The sequence below is a fragment of the Ceratocystis lukuohia genome, assembly GCF_044167205.1.
Source record: "Ceratocystis lukuohia strain C4212 chromosome Unknown Supercontig11_pilon, whole genome shotgun sequence".
Lineage (NCBI taxonomy): Eukaryota > Fungi > Ascomycota > Sordariomycetes > Microascales > Ceratocystidaceae > Ceratocystis > Ceratocystis lukuohia.
Genome location: NW_027263530.1, coordinates 151,931 through 168,916, shown reverse-complemented (window position 1 = coordinate 168,916; position 16,986 = coordinate 151,931). Strand labels below are relative to the sequence as shown.

General features: G+C 48.9%; 2 protein-coding genes across 2 annotated transcripts; one reads left to right on the top strand and one right to left on the bottom strand.

Annotated features, from left to right (window-relative positions):
- Nucleotides 1–5,761: 5,761 nt before the first annotated feature.
- HOO65_110036 (uncharacterized protein) lies at nt 5,762–6,667 on the top strand (the record flags this gene model as incomplete). The annotated part of the gene is made up of 1 exon (XM_071001729.1): nt 5,762–6,667. The coding sequence occupies one exon, from the start codon at nt 5,762–5,764 to the stop codon at nt 6,665–6,667; it is 906 nt and encodes a 301-aa protein (XP_070855746.1).
- A 6,158-nt stretch (nt 6,668–12,825) lies between these two features.
- Nucleotides 12,826–16,327, bottom strand: HOO65_110035 (Vegetative incompatibility protein HET-E-1; the record flags this gene model as incomplete). The annotated part of the gene is made up of 4 exons (XM_071004720.1): nt 12,826–13,716; nt 13,776–15,131; nt 15,334–15,726; nt 15,794–16,327. The coding sequence occupies 4 exons, from the start codon at nt 16,325–16,327 to the stop codon at nt 12,826–12,828; spliced, it is 3,174 nt and encodes a 1,057-aa protein (XP_070855745.1).
- Between the last annotated feature and the right edge of the window lie 659 nt (nt 16,328–16,986).

Here is a 16,986-nt window from a genome sequence, read left to right as displayed (position 1 = left end):
AGTTCAGAATCTTGCATATCGTCCTTGGCAATGGCATAGGTCGACTAATAGCTCCGGAAAGGGGACGAAAGGAAGATGCATGTACGAGCAGCATACGTATATGTGATGATGCAGTGCTGAGGTGGAGGAAGTGCTGGATGCATGCCATGCACCATTTGCATTCAAGAGAGATTTACCCATTCATGTGGCGTGCTGAGGGGGACTGAGCTGAGCTGCTGGGGCAAGGGGATGAGACGTTTATCAATGCAACCCTAACAGTAGACGTCTTGGTACATGGTAGAGAGCAACCCTTTCTTATGCTCGCTAGCGGCTCGCCTGTCGGTGACCAACTGTAAATCAAGATGGAGAGGGCGGAGGCCAGGTGGGGTGCAAGTTGCCTTGGCCTTGGAGCCATAGCCCGTAGGGCGGATGCCAAAAGAGAGAAGGGGAATATAAGCAAAGCTTTGTCCAAGTCCAGATTGCAGGAAAGCTAACAGCAAAGGGCCCAAATGATGGATAAAGGGGGCTTGCTTTCAGAGCGCCTCCTGCGCTGCAGCATATACACAGTGCTGTTTGTTCGCTAGTGGTGTAATGCACCATTGTTGTCTGGCTGGGTGTTTGTGAAGGGGCCAATGGAAAAACGAATTTTCCGTGCGAACAAGCCAGGGTTCATGTCGCTTACAGTCAGCAGCACTTACAGGCATCAGGGACAGGAAAGGAAGCCCTTCCAAACGCACCAACACACCCATCGTTCGATAATTTCGACAGAGCGAGCTGTAAGGCAAGAAGTGAATGAGCTGTGGTGGGCCATAACGCAGACAATGCAAGGGATATGCGAACCCAAGACATTCATTCAAGAGGGGGGGGGGGGATGCAAGGACAGCGGGCAACACAAAAGAGGTCTGAATCTGACCCCAACCACAAGAGCCAGGCTGGCTCTTCGGGGAGCGCGGTTGCTATATCGCTAGCACAGTGTCAAGAGAACGAGGCAAAGCCGCAGAGACGGAGACCAGACTCGTAGGACTCATCTATCACTTTATTTTTCCGACAGGTCTAGTTTGTCCTGCCTCTTAATAATGACCGCTCCTCTCCCGATGGCTCCTAGCCATCTAGTCATGTTACTAGACCTGTTATAATTTGCATTGCCGTGTGTGCAGAGGGAGCATGTCGGTTGGGTGTTGAAGTGCAGAGTAGGCAACATGCAACACTATATCTAGAATGATGTATGATGTGGGAGTTGGTTAGGTTGAGGCGTCAGTTTTCCACAGGGCCCAAGTATTTGAAGTTTGAGGGGGGGGGGGGGGGGGGGCGTCTGACTGTCAAGGCGGGCTGTGAGTAGGAAATATGATAGATAGCAAATCAGCGAAAAGTAAGATGTGAGGCGGACGGTTGAATGCAGCAAGTGAGAATGATTAGCCTAGGTTTTCCTGCATATGAAGTTGTAGCGCAATGCGGGTAAATATTACGCACCCGCGTGCTAATATACCGGTGTATGTGAGCGTTGGTTGATACACCGATGCATTTGGGGGCCTATACACTGAAGCAGCACTCACTCAGGTGTCCATACACCGATGCAACTGGGTGCTCATACGCTGAAGTGGCTATACACTGAAGCGTTCATGTGCTCCATGCATACATACATACATGTGCACATACACACATACATCCGTACATACGCACATACACACATACATACGTACACACACGCCCATATGTGCTATGCTACGGTTGCCTTCTCATAACATCTCGCAACGACCTCCCTCTGTTTTGGCTTGTTCGGGAATGTTCTGGTTTGCCGTCTTCCTGGAGGGCACATACCCTGTTCTCCCTTTTAATAGATTATTTTCCTTTTTTCTAGGACCGCCTGTGCATTAGGAGAACACACGGCCAAAGCCCATCGTAGCAGCTGAGATGCCGTTCGCCGGCGAATGCCGCTAGAGAAACACGGAGAGCGGACGGGCTGGCGTCTCTAGACGCATGTGTGCGGACATGCTCCTTTGTGTTTGGCTCTTGGCTGTGCTGTATTGCGGAGATATATGTGAGCTGGCTCCACGCATCTGCTGGTAGCAACGGCCGAGAAGCCCGTCCCCTTCGTCATGAGGACATTGCTCCTTCTCGCTTGAATCTCGATAGTGGCACGCACGCACGCACAGCTGTGTGGGTTGAGGAGATGTTAGTTAGTGTGCGTGAAATTGGCTCATGCGTAGGTGCTCGTAGGCATATGGATATGGTACGGTAGGGTGCGTATGCACGTACCTGTGTAGTCGGGCATTGCAGCTGACGGGGAAGACACAAACTCTCCCGCCCTGTCTCCTGGCTGCTGTCTTTCTTTTTTTGATCTCTTTATTTGCTCGACTCGCTTGTGGTGGAGTTTGGGGGGGGGGGCGTTCTGGAGGTTCTGCATTGTCTGGGGTTTATTTTATTTTATATTTTTATTTTTAATTTTTGTTAAAAGTTTTCAGTTTTCTTTTTAATTCTTTTAATTTTTAATCTTTTTTTTTAAATCTTTTTTTAATCTTTTTAATCTTTTTTTTCTGCTTTTTTCCCTCTCCTCAACCTCTCCATGTTTCTTTCTCTTCTTCCCTTCCCCTCCGTTTCTTCTCATGTCTTTTCTTCTTTTCTCTCTTTACTTGCCTTTCGTTCCGCTCCCCCCCTTTCTACTACCTCTCACTCACCTGTGGCATTGACAAATACCCAGCCAGCACAATGCCTACAGCGCCTTATCCCTTGTGTTGTGCTTCTTTTTCTTATTCTTCCTCTGCTCCCTGTCCAGCAGAAACAACAACGTGTAGATCTCTGAATAAGACAACTCTTGTCTGCCCCCCCGTCCGGGCAGAGTGTACAGAGGGATTCACAGGATGAATGGGATTCTTCCCTTCCAATATTGTCCTTCTGCCCGCCCTCAGGCTCAGGCTCAGGTTTCCTTTTGCTGTGTATCCTCCCTTCAGGCCTCAAACTTTGGCAGACCGATTGCTCCATTTTATCAGAAGCAATATGGCGGGGTCTCCAGACGAAAACGTGCAATCAGTACGCTTGACCTTCTCTGCAAGATTGCAGTGGATAGTGTTCGGTGGTCAGTGGCCGGCGATAGATTGTTTGTATTATGCCTATGCTGCGTTTTGGCTGTCGCGATGAGCGGGACTGCAACACCACCGCCAGCTTTGGGGCAGAAAAAGAACAATGGCTTATGTAATATTTCCTCCCCTCCCTTGCTTCTTTCTGCTTCCTTTTCTCTCTTCCGTGTTCTCGCAAAACACAGACCCTGCGCGTTACAGTGAGAAGGGGAGTGCCCTAGGAGCCAAGCCAAAAAAATCAAGCCGTCATCCTCACATCCGTGTGTGTGTGTGTGTGTGTGTCTCCTGTGTCTCCTGTGTCTCCTGTGTCTTCATCGACAAGCGTAAACACTGTCAGTGGCAAGGGAGGTCAGTAGAGCCACAGCCTGTGCTGCATATGCACACATAGACATGGGTTCATTTGGAAGTGAGTGCGCACTTATGCTGCGTGTATGTTTCACGACGCAGTTGCAATGCATGCAAGTACACAAATACATCCAAATCCTAGATCCATCAACTTGAGGAACAGGTTTTGATTCAGTCAACTTCTGATGTGATATCCGATCAATCACAAAAGTGTGGGCGTTTAGGTGGGTGGAGGCGTGCATACATATGTATGTAGGTAGGTGTATGCATGCAACACAGACCATCTAGTCGCGGATCCCTGCAAGTGAAGAAGTGAGCCGTCACTTTTTTGATGTGTGTTAGCAAGCCCTGCTTTGCACTTGTCCCAGGGGGTAGGGTGTGCGGGTGCGGGTGCGGGTGAGGTGATGGTGCGGGCGAGGACGAGGATGAGGGTGAGGGTGTGAATGTGGGTGTGGTGTGGGCGTGGGTGAATTGGGTGTGGACATGGACATGGACATGGACATAAGCATAGACATGGACATGGGCATGGGTGTGAGTCTAGATCTAGCCATAGGCGTGAGCGAGAGTGTAAGGGTGAGAACGAGGACGCAAGGGCGAGAGTGGGATAGAGAGCGAGGGTGTGAGTGCAACTGAATGTTGAGGAGAGCGACGCTTCAATCTCCTTTTGTACACAGCTCTTTCTTTTCTTTCCTCTTCCTCATTTGTTTCTTGGGCAGTTCCACCCTCACATGAGGGAAGGCCGGGCTATGCGCAAGTGCCAGAGCAATACCTGGCGTGATGGGGAGAAGAGGCTTCGGCCCTCTCTTATATACAACATAGTTGTGTGCTACGCTTCCTTTTCCTTCTGCCAATATTCCCTCCTGGTCTGCTTTCTAGACGGATAGCCTTCGCCGCTGCTTCTGCCGTCTTTTCCTTGAAACCCGCCTGCAATCTCACAGGCGACGATATTCTGAGCTGGCTCCTCCCTCACTTGCTCATCCTGTCTTCCTCTGCCCCCCCCCCCCCCCCCTCCCTTCACCTTCTCTCTCCTCCCCCTTTTTATTTGAAGCTTGCCAAACAAAGATGATGCTAAGTTGCCAGCGTTTGAAGGCCGCAGTGGCAATTTGTAATTCATTCATCCATCATGTGGCCTTTCCGCACTCCACCTCCCAGGCCCCCTCCTGGGCATCGCTTTCGGCCGATGAAATATGGATATATGTGCAAAACGGACAAGATAGAAGACAAAAAGCCAGCCAAGCTCCTGTAACGTAGCTATTCTTGTGAGTTTAAGCCTGTTGCTGAGAAAAAGAAAAGAAAAAGAAAAAGAAACAGAAAACAACCCCCCTCCCCTCCCCTCCCCATGGCACATATACCCATAATCGCGAATAGACGACGACAAGCAAAGCCGCCTGCAGATCGGAGAAAAGAAGGAAAAAAGGAACCCTCCCATAGGGGACATAAAGAATGAGATAAAGACAACGACAACATCAACACCTCATGATGTCAACTTAGTCTCCTTCGGACCCCAGGCCACCTTCATTTTACTGTCAAGGTTGAACAGGCCCTTGCTCCTCTCTTTCTTTCTTAGAGTAACGCCTACTCTCCCTCTTTTCATCTCCCCTGCTTTCTTTCCTTTTTCCTACTTCCTCTCTCCTGGCTCTCACCCCACCCACCTACTCTCCTCTACCCCTCCCCCTTGCCTTGCCTTGCCTTGCTCTGCCCTGCCCTGCCCTGCCCTGCCCTGCCCTGCCCTGCCCTGCCCTGCCCTATCCATGTGCATCTCTCCCCAAACAAGCAAACCTGTTAGCACGCTGTCTGCCGTGATAGTGGTGGCTCTTTCTTCACTCGAGCCTAACCCCCTCGAGTTCGTCCACGGGCTGCTCTTATTGCTATATATGAGGCTCCTCTTCCAGTCTCTTGACCTCGATATAGCTCTGTCTTCTCTTCACCTTCACCCTCTAGCTGCTCATCTCTGTCTCCTGCCTTTCCCTCAGCTCTTTTCTTCTCATATTGTCTCTTCTGGTCTTCTTGTCTTTTGTCTTTCGTCTTTTGTCTTTTGTCTTTTGTGTTTCTTTTTTCTTTTTTCCTTCTTCTCCCGTCTCTGGTCATCTCCTTCCTGTTTCTTGCTCCCGCCATCACTCTTACACCTACATGAGACTCAGTTTTTCTCATCCTCTCTGCGTATCCCTTTCTCTCAAGCCCCCCTCCCCTCTGTTCAAGAACCCATCCCACCACCGCCGTTTATAGCCAAGCTTGTAGTCCCGCCTATCCTATCAAATCTTCCAGCCTAGCATCCCATTTACCTCCTCCCTCCCCTCGTTTCTTATACTACGTCTCCCTTCATTCTCCTTCTCCTTCCATTCAGCCCTCTCTGCCTCTTGAACATGTCTCGCGTTAGCTCTGGCTCTATTCCTCGTGGCCACGATCGCCGCCTGTCTGGTATCGTCAATATTCCCTGTCGCATTCCCCCACAGAGCAGGCCTTGGGAAATGACGACCAAGCTGGAGCACAGGGACTTTCTCATCGATCAGTGTCTCAACCGCCGTCATTCTTCTCCTATTTCTATCCAGCTACCCATGATCAGCAACATGATAATGGGCGAGGCCGTTGCCTCCTCTCCAAATGGCCCTTCTGCTCCGTCTTCTATCTCTTCTGCCCCGTCCTCTGTCCCTTCTGCCCCGCCCCCTGTCCCTGCACCCCCCTCAATGCCGCCGCCACCACTGACCACCAAAGAAAACCGGCCTCCGGTTAACATGCACCAGCAGGCTTTCGTGGGGCACTCCCAGAGGTTGGTTCAAGTACATGGCCCGCCTGCTCATCAAGAGCCGGCTCCTCACAACACCCACCAAAGACAGTACTCCCAAAACGAGCCCGTCTACTACACCCAGGCTCCGCCTCCCAACCATGGGTACGAAAGCGCGCCACCAAACGCGTCTCAGCAATTTCCCCACCCTACAGCCCATGTCAGTACCCCTATGCCACCGCATTACACTGAGGGGTTTGCGGCCCCGCCGGCCTCTCGGCCCTGCTACCAAAACCCTCCACCAACTGCCGCAATTGGATGGCCTGCAACCAACTACAACCCTGCCAGTGCTGGCCCCGTTGGCGCTATCGCTACCAACAGCGGCTACACCCAGGAAACGCATCAGTCAGGATTTATTCTGGACACCACCAGCTGCAAAGCCCCAGCGCCACCTCCTCAAGTGCCTTCAACAGGAGAGCACCGAGCCTACGTGTATGCCTTGATGCCCACACCAAATGGAGGATTTCAGTACCAGATCGCCCAATGAGTAAACGACCAACGACCTTTTACTGGTTACAAAACGGCTGGCTAAACGACGGCTTCATAGAACCGAAGTCAGGTTTTGCAGCTTCTCTCCGGCTTTTTCGGCACGCCATGTTTTATTTGTTTTTATTTTCTCCTTGATTTATGAGCCTGTTATCCAGTTGGATTGATGATAGATGAGGGACACGCATTTAGCTTTAGATGGATAAATGGAATGGTAGATACTCAAGATGTGCTGGCAGAGTGCGCACTTCGACCATGGCACAGTAGCCTAGGGATAATGTATTGAACTAAAGCCTTGTTTATCTCTCTTTTCTGCAGTGATACAAGGCTTCGTTGAAACACAGCTCATATCACACGCCCACCAATGTGAGACCCGAAAACAAATTGGTTTGGCTCTCTAGCAAGACCAAATAGTACTAGATGATACTTGCTTGCAATCTCAGCGTTCTTGACATTGCTTCAAGGGTGGGCAACAGCAGAAGCAAGACATCCCTGACCACGCTGGTAGAAGCCCACAATATCCATGCTTGAACTCGGGCTACAGGGAAGGGAGCCTTGTTCAGCAACATATCGAGCCCTGCCAACACTCATGTGTAGCACAGAGCAAGAAAGAAGAAGAAGCAGGCAGAGCTTGCCGTACCAAGGAAGTATTTTACTACCAACTTGGTAGCACATGCTAAGATAACAACAAGATAGAGGCTTGTTTATCAGTGTTGTTTGTCAGCATAGTTATGGGTCTGGGCCAACGCATGTGTAACACCTAAGAGAATACGTGTGCAACCCAAATAACCTCGGCTTCAGCCAGGATCTTGTACTTGAGCCAGAACTTGAACGGGTTTAACGTCTACGGGAGTCCCTAAGAACAAACGATGCCGGGCTGGCTACCAGACGGAATTGGCCCTCTGCAAGGCGGACTACAGGCTTTCCACGAGAAGTGCGTATGTCTCCAAGTGATCAGGCTATTCACCTCTATCCTATAATGGTCGTTGCAGGGCAAAAGAGAAGCATAAAGACAATAAGAAAGGAAGAAGGAACACAATACAAGAACGCCAAGAGCCTCCAAAAACGCCCGAGCGTCTCACATCTCTCTGTGCTAGTCCGTTCGCTCTCATGTGTCTACTCAACACGCCCCCCATTTCGGATTTGGTGAGGGTGAACTCTGGTTTATGAAGCAGGTAGAATAGAGGTGGCTAATCTGAGCCATCTCCAGGCTGGCCAAGGGGCCACCTGGCGCCAGGTGGCGGGCAGGGTCAAGCTTCTCTACTAGACAATATCTTCTCCAAGAAGCTTCCTGACAAATCTCTTTGCCGCCTGACGTTCTTCGGCTTGCCGCAGCTCGGTACTTGGAATTTTGTCTCAGCGCCCTTATGATAGAACCAGCCGTGGAGCTGCTGAAACCCATGGTAGAGCGCTGCCGATCCGCAAGGTTAATGTTCTGTTATTTCGCAGAACCAACAAATTTTTCAACTGCACTCAGTTTATAGAGGCCGAAAACGCCAAATCTGCCATGTACGACCATAGCCTATGGAAAATACGGGGTCCCGTCTGCTCCCCCTTAGTCAAGCCATAGAGCGCTGGATCAGTAGTACGGTGGGTGACCACGTGCGAATACCCAGTGTTGTACGTTCTCTTTTTGCCCAGCCACCCATTCCTCTGCCACAGCTCTCTTTATGCCGCTTCGACTTCCCTTCCTTTTTGCTCTCCATCACGCAGAAACTTGGACGGGAGCAATCTGGACCACCAACACAGACTCTGCGCCAGTGATCCAACGTTCAGAAACATTGCCTCCCGTCTCCATCTGATGCCCTGTCTACCATCTATTGTATCGCTGGATCCCCAGGGCTAGATATCTCACATCCAGTCCATGCAAAACAGACAGGCCATGTTGGGCACCCTCCTTGTGGCAACTTCCACCACCTCTCCCAGTCAGTCTAACGCCATGTCGTCTTTTTAGCTGTATTGCATCATCCATTGTTATTACACAGCATCACGACAGCGCATCTCGGACAGGAGCAGCTGCTGATGTCATCTTCTAGTGCGACTCCTAGGCGGTTAGTAGACTTGGGATGCCCAGGATACTGCAGAAACTCCTCTGCCAGTAATGGTGGAAATGGCCAGCCTCCCCATGCAGCTCGAGGGGTGGAAGACCCTCTCAGTAGGGTCTAGACAGCTCAGCGCAAGCTCCATCCGTTGTCTCTCCTAGAGTAACCTAGGATCACAGCGTAGCACACTAGCACTAGGGCCTGTCACTGTTCCTGTTTCTCAAAAGCCGGTTGGCGCTGATCTTGGCATAGACTTACCTTTCAACCAGTGGCTTCGTTCTTTTGGCTGGTTACGGGCCTCGTAGCCAAGGCAGTTGTTTCCCTGCCACTTTTGATGCTATTTAAAGCCCCCCTCGCCAATTCTACCCACCGGCCGGAACATAACCGGGCCTCATTTTGGTGACGCCCTTGTATTGGAAAACGCGGAAGAAGAGCTTTTGTCGTCCCTTGGCACACTAAGCGTGCTCAAGTATCTGCCAGTTTATTATCTTTCACACCGATATATCCTAGCATGCACAACACTCAGATAAGTCTCCCAATTGTCTCATTTACTCAGGTGTCTAAAACTCGCGTTGTTTCGTCCACTGTGTCCTGTAGTACGCTGTTTCTGGTAAATAGACTGCAAAGACTGTCCACTATTCTTTTGTTGTGTGGACACATTCAAATCTCCCCAACGCGATCACGAACTGACTCATTCTGCTGCCCCAAGAGCTTCAATCACCTCTGCGTCTACTGCTTCCATCTGTTTTCCCAAAGCTGTGTGACTTACGCCTCCTAGGGTAGCTCCATCTCCAATGATCACCCACCTTGAGCTTGCGTTGCTGTTCTGACCTCTCGATCCGTCCGAGTACGCAATGAGTGTCTCTGTCAGGGCCCTCTCAATTTCCACCTAGTGCCTATTTCCTTCTTCATCCTTGCCGAGCCACGTTCGCGGCGGCATGCTAGGTCCAAGAAAGGCTTCAACTGGGCATACTTTTCCATTTGCTATAGCAGACATTTGCGTAGCAGCCGGCCAGATATCTCAAGCTGTTACCCAATCGGTTGCTACTCGCGATGAACTTTGCTATGTGCTTGTCGTCCAGGTGCAGGTCAAGCTACCTCATTGATGTCTTTGCTAGGGCTGGTTCGTAAGTCTCTAGGCCTTCCAGAGTCACGAATGGATTTCCTGCAGCCAGCCTTCTACCCTTGATGTCAGGAGCGTCGATCTTCCCCGATCTATTTCTAGTCCATTGTCCGTAGTCCACTTTATCACTTCCTTCATGATGACTTCGATTGCTCTGCTATTGCCTGCGAAGTCTTGACCACTAACCACTAGAGCCCCATAATCTGCGTATCCCAGTAGCGGGGGGATCCGTTTGTAGAGCGGTTCCATAAAGAGTGTATGTAGCACTAACGAGATTGGTGGGCCCTGTGGAAGAGAGCTTCCTACGAGAGTTGTGGTGGTGTCTTCAGCATGTATGTCGCTTCCCTTTCCTCCATGAAGCTTCTGACCCATCTGCATAACTTTGGCGGCCAACGATTCCCCGTCATCCTGCGTTCCATTCTCTGCGGGTCGACCGCATCAAAGACTTCTTTGATGTTGAACGTGAAGATTGAGGTTATCTTCTTCAATTCTGGGGCTGCTTCTATCCTTCCTCGGAGATCAAGAAGCAAGTCTGTTACCAACCTTCTCGGCACAGCGCAGACGTAGATGTAGTTGCTAAAAATGCTTTCCCTTTCAATGGCTTCCTCTGCGAGCCTTCTTGCTACTGTTCTCTTCAAGCCCTTGCCCGGAGTGAGCAGGAGCGAAATTAGAGGGTACGAACGTGGTGCCAGTCCTGGGTGGCCTGGCTTTGGGATTACCACGAGGTTGGCTTTAGATGTTTAGGTGGCGTCCGGTTTCCAGGCGCAGGTTGTATAGCTCCGTTACCATCGTGCTTCCATTTTTACTGTTATTTCGCAGCAATATGATGGCGTGTTCCGGACAGGAGTTGCTAGCTGATGTCATCTTCCAGTAACTCCTGGGGGTCAGCAATTGCAGGCATGCTTAGATTTCGAGCGACTCCTGTGGCTTTCTAGAAATAAACAAACACCTTCGTGGTGCGTGTTTGTTTGTTTGCTTGTATTCAACGCCTACCTACTGGTATTCCACAGCAATACCACAGCAATACGACAGCATGTTCTAGACGGAAGCAGCATGGTTGATCTCGTCTTCCACTACCACTTCCAGGCAGTCAGCTATCGTGGTGACTTACTGTTAGGGTTATTGTATTATTTAACGTCTACCAACTGTTATTTCGCAGCAATACCACGGCGTGTTCCGGACAGGAATTGCGGTGCCGTCAAGCTTTTGCGTTATCTATTACGGGTAATAGCCTCTGTATATGGCCTCTTCATCAAGATCCGTGGCTGGTAGTAGGAGTACCTGTCAGTAACCCAAGTCAAGGTTACCAAGATTGCTGACCCTGATCCAGTTCGCCCAAACGTTAGGGTTAGTATCAGACGTGAAAGGTCTTCTCCCAAGGCCCATACATGGTGGTGATGAATATATAAACCGGCCGAGATCTGCTCTCCAGGCAAAACATGGATAGATACAGAACAACTTCAATAATCACTTCATTCCTCTTCTTCACAGAACATTCAGTACGTCCTCCTGATATCTACTGTTAGATTAGTTCACTTACTTGGTGGTATGTGGGGCAGTAGATTGTGGGGTGCGAGTAGGAAATTGTGATGATGTGAATGGGAACGCTCATTATATAATGTGAGGGCTAGAAGGATGCGAGGTGGGCTTTTGCTAGAAGCCTGTCTCTTTATCAAACCTTACAAGAGGCTTTGACATCAATGGGTAGTTATTCGCAAAGCAATTTGGCTAATGATTAGGCATTTGTGTAACGTAACTTACAAGCTAACAAGAGACTTCCCAATACCCCTCGCATTCATTATTCCACAGGAATATAATAACCACAAAGTTCTAGTTAAAATAACTGCATTTGGATTCACCTGAGGATCCCTTGTCTTCTAGGCAGGTTCTTGCATTATGTCCTGTCTTCCCACAAATGCCACAGTGCTGAATGCCCGCCGCAGCCGACCTCGACTAATCACCATTCTGCCGCATTTCTTGAGCCACCTACCGATCAACATCTTGTTGGGCTAGAATCTCCCCGGCATCCCCTACATTAAGGGGCCCTCCTTGCTGTATACGTGTCTTTTTGACTCTCCAGCGTTTGTTGAGTGTCTTATTTGCTACTGCAGAGACTTGTTCTACTCGCGTAAAAGCACTACCGCGTGCATTATTACCTGCCTCCCCTTTGCAAGCTGGTCCATAGCACCATAAAACGGAGTTGGAGAGCTTCCCTTATGATAGGCAATTCGACCCTTGACGTATGCAGACTGTGAGAGGGCTTGTGTCGGGTTGTGTGGCATCAAAGAGACCCAAGTGTCAGTCCCTTCGGGAAGCGGGCCAGTCAGTGTTGGAGTCCATAACTTGGCGTCCAGCTTCAATGAGACTGCCTGAAGACCATTAGGCACCAGTCGTACATGTGATTAAAACGAGTCTTGAGCTATGGCTGTCGATGGACGAAGTATGAAGCCTAGCTCTGTCTAGCGCATCCTACGTCACCTTCTGAGAGGAGGTTGGCTATTTCTTCAACACCACTCAGTCAGAGAGGAAATCCTCGCTAATCTAGGTCAAGAATTAACTTGACTACAGTCTCTTCTTTAGGTACAGTCAATCTCGTACAGTTAGCGCGTACTTCTTACCGAGCGCGTCTTCCATTCATCCTTGCGTGTAAGGTGCTAAAGCTGACTGTGTAGATCCTAGCAGCCTCTCAGATACCAAGTTTTGGGTTTTGTTTGATAGCTACAATGGCAAGAGCGAGATTGGCCACTTTAGAATTTGAAAGTATTACTGGTGGTTTGGGCAAAGTGGCTTGAAAGATGGAAGTGTGAAAATTTGAGTAGAGTGTCCTGTTCTCTTGTGAATTACGTTGCTAAAACTGCACATGATCAATAAGAAAACTAAAATGTTGCGAAACAAGAGTTGAAGTTGCAAAGAAACACCTATGTTGTGGAAAATATAATTTATAATGCAATGGAGGTGATACTTCAACGAAGGACATTTCGCTTTCATGATAGCCTACTGAAGCCAGTCTCCAGATCTAAATTCCATGATCATGATGCGGCCAAAGACAGTACTCAGCCCAAGTTTGGTGTGGGCTATTGTGAATGCCCGAGGCCGACAAGATGGCGGCAGCCAAAGGATCCTTTGACCATCCTCCATAATCCAGACGCAATCTTTGCCGAGACTGTATGTGGGGGATCTAGAGTGAGGCAAAGAAGCTTGACTAGCTGGTAGTCCTGATGCTATTCGCTGCTCATCATTTGTAAACACTGCTGATGTCACTTTGTTATGATGGCCCTCAAGAGTCTGCACACACGCACCAGAAGTCGCATCCCAGATCTTCACTGTTTTGTCATAAGACCCTGATGCCAGTCGCTGTCCATCATTGGAAAACACCACTGATGTCACCCAGCTATCATGGCCCTCAAGAGTCTGCACACACGCACCAGAAGTCGCATCCCAGATCTTGACTGTGTTGTCAGCAGACCCTGATGCCAGTCGCTGTCCATCGTTGGAGAACACCACTGATACCACCTGGTGATCATGGCCCTCAAGAGTCTGCACACACGCACCAGAAGTCGCATCCCAGATCTTGACTGTGTTGTCAGCAGACCCTGATGCCAGTCGCTGTCCATCATTGGAGAACACCACTGATGTCACTTTTCGATGATGGCCCTCAAGAGTCTGCAGACAGGCATCCCAATTTTCTTCAACCCTTGGCTTTACCTTCATCCAGTCTAGCTCTTCGTGACTAAATATTTGCTTTATCAAGCTGTTGCTAGGGCTGAATATGAGCGCTGAACTATAGACCTGCAGAGGGGCAATCTCAATAACTCTTGCATTCAAGAGGAGAAATCGGTAGGCGTCTTTGACAATTTCTTGAAGGTGCTTCGATGCATTTTGCTGCTGTACAATGTTAAATCCTGCGTTTTCAAAATCAATCCTCTCAATGCAGAGCAACTTACCAGACAAGATTCTAATTTCCCAATTGCTCGTACTCCAGTATAGACGCTTCGTAACAGACTAACAGCTTCTAGCCATTGAAGATATTTCGTTTGGAAGAAGGCCAATATCTCATTATTCTCACTAGCTCTTACATCTACAGGCGAGTCATAAAAATGATCAACCCAAAATGTGCAAGAATATCTGATAGCAGCCAATGGGTCAGGATTAGGAGGAGAAACTTCATCGATGAGAGACCCTGGAGCCTTCAGGTGGTAAATATCGCGTTCTAGAGTTTCGCAGAGCAGGTCCATTGATCGCATGAAGATCGTTTCGTGTTGGTGCGCAATGTCGGAGGGTAGGACTTGGTCCAATGCTTGATCCATGAAGTAGTCCTTTGCTGACTGGTGGATGAAGGAGACGGTATTGTCATTAAGAGTCAAGAAAGACCCGCATAACTTGATAACTTCTTCCACCTCTTCCATGCCCACAGCAGTCAGTCCTTCAACAAGGACATGCAGCTCTTCCAAAGTGATGGGTCGGTATACAACCAAGACTTTAGCAATAACGTCTTTGCAAAGCTGAGCATCTTCTGACTCAGATATCTGCTGCAGCATTTGTTTATACAGAGCATCAAGCCCAGATGGAAACGACTTTAGTTTAGTCAAGGTATGGCGTTTGCGTGTTTTTTCATTGGAAAGCTCTTGACAAACCAGGGCCACCCACAGAAAGGTGCCATGAGCATTTGACTGCAAATGATCCAAGACAGCGGCCTTTGTCTCATCGTCGTATTTCCTTTTCTGTGCAACCTGATCTACCTTGAAGTTGATGTAAGAGTCGACCGCTGCAGAGACTGAATCCTGGTTTATTTCAAGGTGGATTTTGACTTTTTGCTTGGCATCATTCAGGCTCTCCTCAATATCCGGCCAATTACGGCTTGATACAATCCATCTGGTGGTGGAAGACTCAGTGATGAAGTCAATTAGAAGATTCCGATCCACAGTACACTCATCCAGGGCATCGACGACTAGAATGGCATTCTTCAAGCTCGGATCCTTCAACATCTCAGTCGCTATCCCTCGGACCTCATACCAAGCGGACTCGTTTTCAAATAGCTTTTTCCCCATGGTATCATACTTTGTCCGTACGTATTTGGTAAGGTGTGATTTGCAACTTGCAAGGTGATAAAGAAGGCCGCGTAGTACAGATGTAGCGGAGCTCAATCGATCGCCACCTGTGGCTTGGCAAAAGAAATAGTAGGGCGATATCGACGGATCAGATTCCAGCTCATCGATGATGCCACAAAGGAGCATCGTTTTGCCCTTGCCAGCATCCCCTTTGATCCAGAGGATTCGGCTTGCCGCTTCGTTTTTGAACTTCTGAAAGTCCTTGTGTTCAAGAATCCATTTGTAGGAGTCTCTCAGCAAGCCACCTTTTTTTATCTTGGATTTTCTTCTTTTCTGTTCGGGGATCGGTCGTGTAGAGGTCTCTAAGACACTCATTATCCTTGTCGTCGTGATGCCTCTTTTCCTGTTGCTCGGCTTGACTCTGGATTGCTACATGGATGTTTTCAAGACTGACTTGCAAATCAGACGCTGTGTTGTTGAGATCACGAATTTGCATTTGGATCTCTTGGGTATTGTACTGCTCCATATCGTGCAACACAGTATTTTCAGTTGCCTTGATGTCATTTAGCTGGCCTGCCCAGTCATCGATCAAAAACATGTCCCTCACAAAAGTCATGGCTGGACTGCGATGGTAGAGACAAACGCTTCTGATTTGATACAAGAGGAGCTTTTCGAAGAGCTGCGTGATGTTCTTCTCCAGTGTGTCTCGTAGCAAGAGTGTAGTTGTACGTCCCTTATTTTCGTCCAGAAGCAAACTGGCGAGGTTCCAATACCACTCCGTTCTGCCTAAAACATACTGGATGCCTTGGCGATTTTCAATAGCTTCGGCGATGGGGTTTTTCAAGACCTATGCAATGTTAGCCACCAACAGCACGCTTTGTTTTCTTTTCCGTGAACAAATCGCCATCACATACCTCTATTCCAAGGCAGACGGTTGCCCATATAACAGCAGCTTCTGGGGCAGCACGGAGAGCTCTATCCATGATTCCCATCACAGCCTGCACTGCTCGCAAACCATGGTCGGTTCCTTGCACTAGGGCAGCTTGCTTCTTTGTTTTTTCGATCCCTTGCTCAGCAACCTCTCTCATTTGAGATGACGTGACGTTTAGTTCCACTGTCACCTTTCCTTCGATTCGATCGGTAGGTTTCACGCTTAGGTGGCACTTGGATAAGATAATCTTCTCGAACGCCTCCACTAACCTTGGCTCTTTCGATTTCAAGCCTTTGTACGCATTTCCCCAAATCTTCTCTTGCAGAGTGGACAATGCTACTGGCTCGGGATTGGGCGGTGATGGAGGCGTCGCGGCCTCTAATAGCAATAGAGCTTGCTCAGGTTCTAGCTGTACTGCAACAGATGAGGAGACTGTCGGCGACGCAGCTTCGCCTGGCCTTGAAACGGGAGCTTTTCTCTTTGAGAAGTGACGTTTAGCTCTGTTGAAAAAACTCATAATTCCGGCCCTCAGAAGCGTGTATTGCAATAGTGAAAGAAGATCAACTTGGACAATGAATGAGTTGAAAATGGGATTGCTTTGTCGATACTATAGCATTCTTGATACCAGATGCGGGGAAACTTGTATTGCCGCCCAAGGCTGAGTATTTATTGGGCTACAAGCATCGTATTACTTTCGCCGTGGCCCTACCCTACCATATGCATGGCTGTTAAGCGATGCATAATATGTAACATACATTTCGTCCAAGAGGCATGCGATAATAAAAAACAGAGATAGAAGGCGGTCGCTTTTAGAAAGGGCCTATGAAATTCAGGTATATTGCCCCAGTCGTCGCATCACCTTTCTTTCATGTTCACCCAAGTAAATGACTACTACTAGATATGTCCATAACCTAAGTCAGGGTTACCAAGATTGCTGACCCTGATCCAGTTCGCCCAAACGCTAGGGTTAGTATCAGACATCAAGGGTCTTCTTCCAAGGCCCATGTGGTTGATCTCGAACATGGTAGTGATGGCTGAGATCCGTCCCTCGGACTAGACTTAGATAGACACAGAACAACTTGAATAATCACTTATTCCTTCTTCCTCTTCTTCACAGCACATTCAGTATGTCCTCCTAATATCCACTGTTAGGATTCGATCCTCTGAAAAATCTGC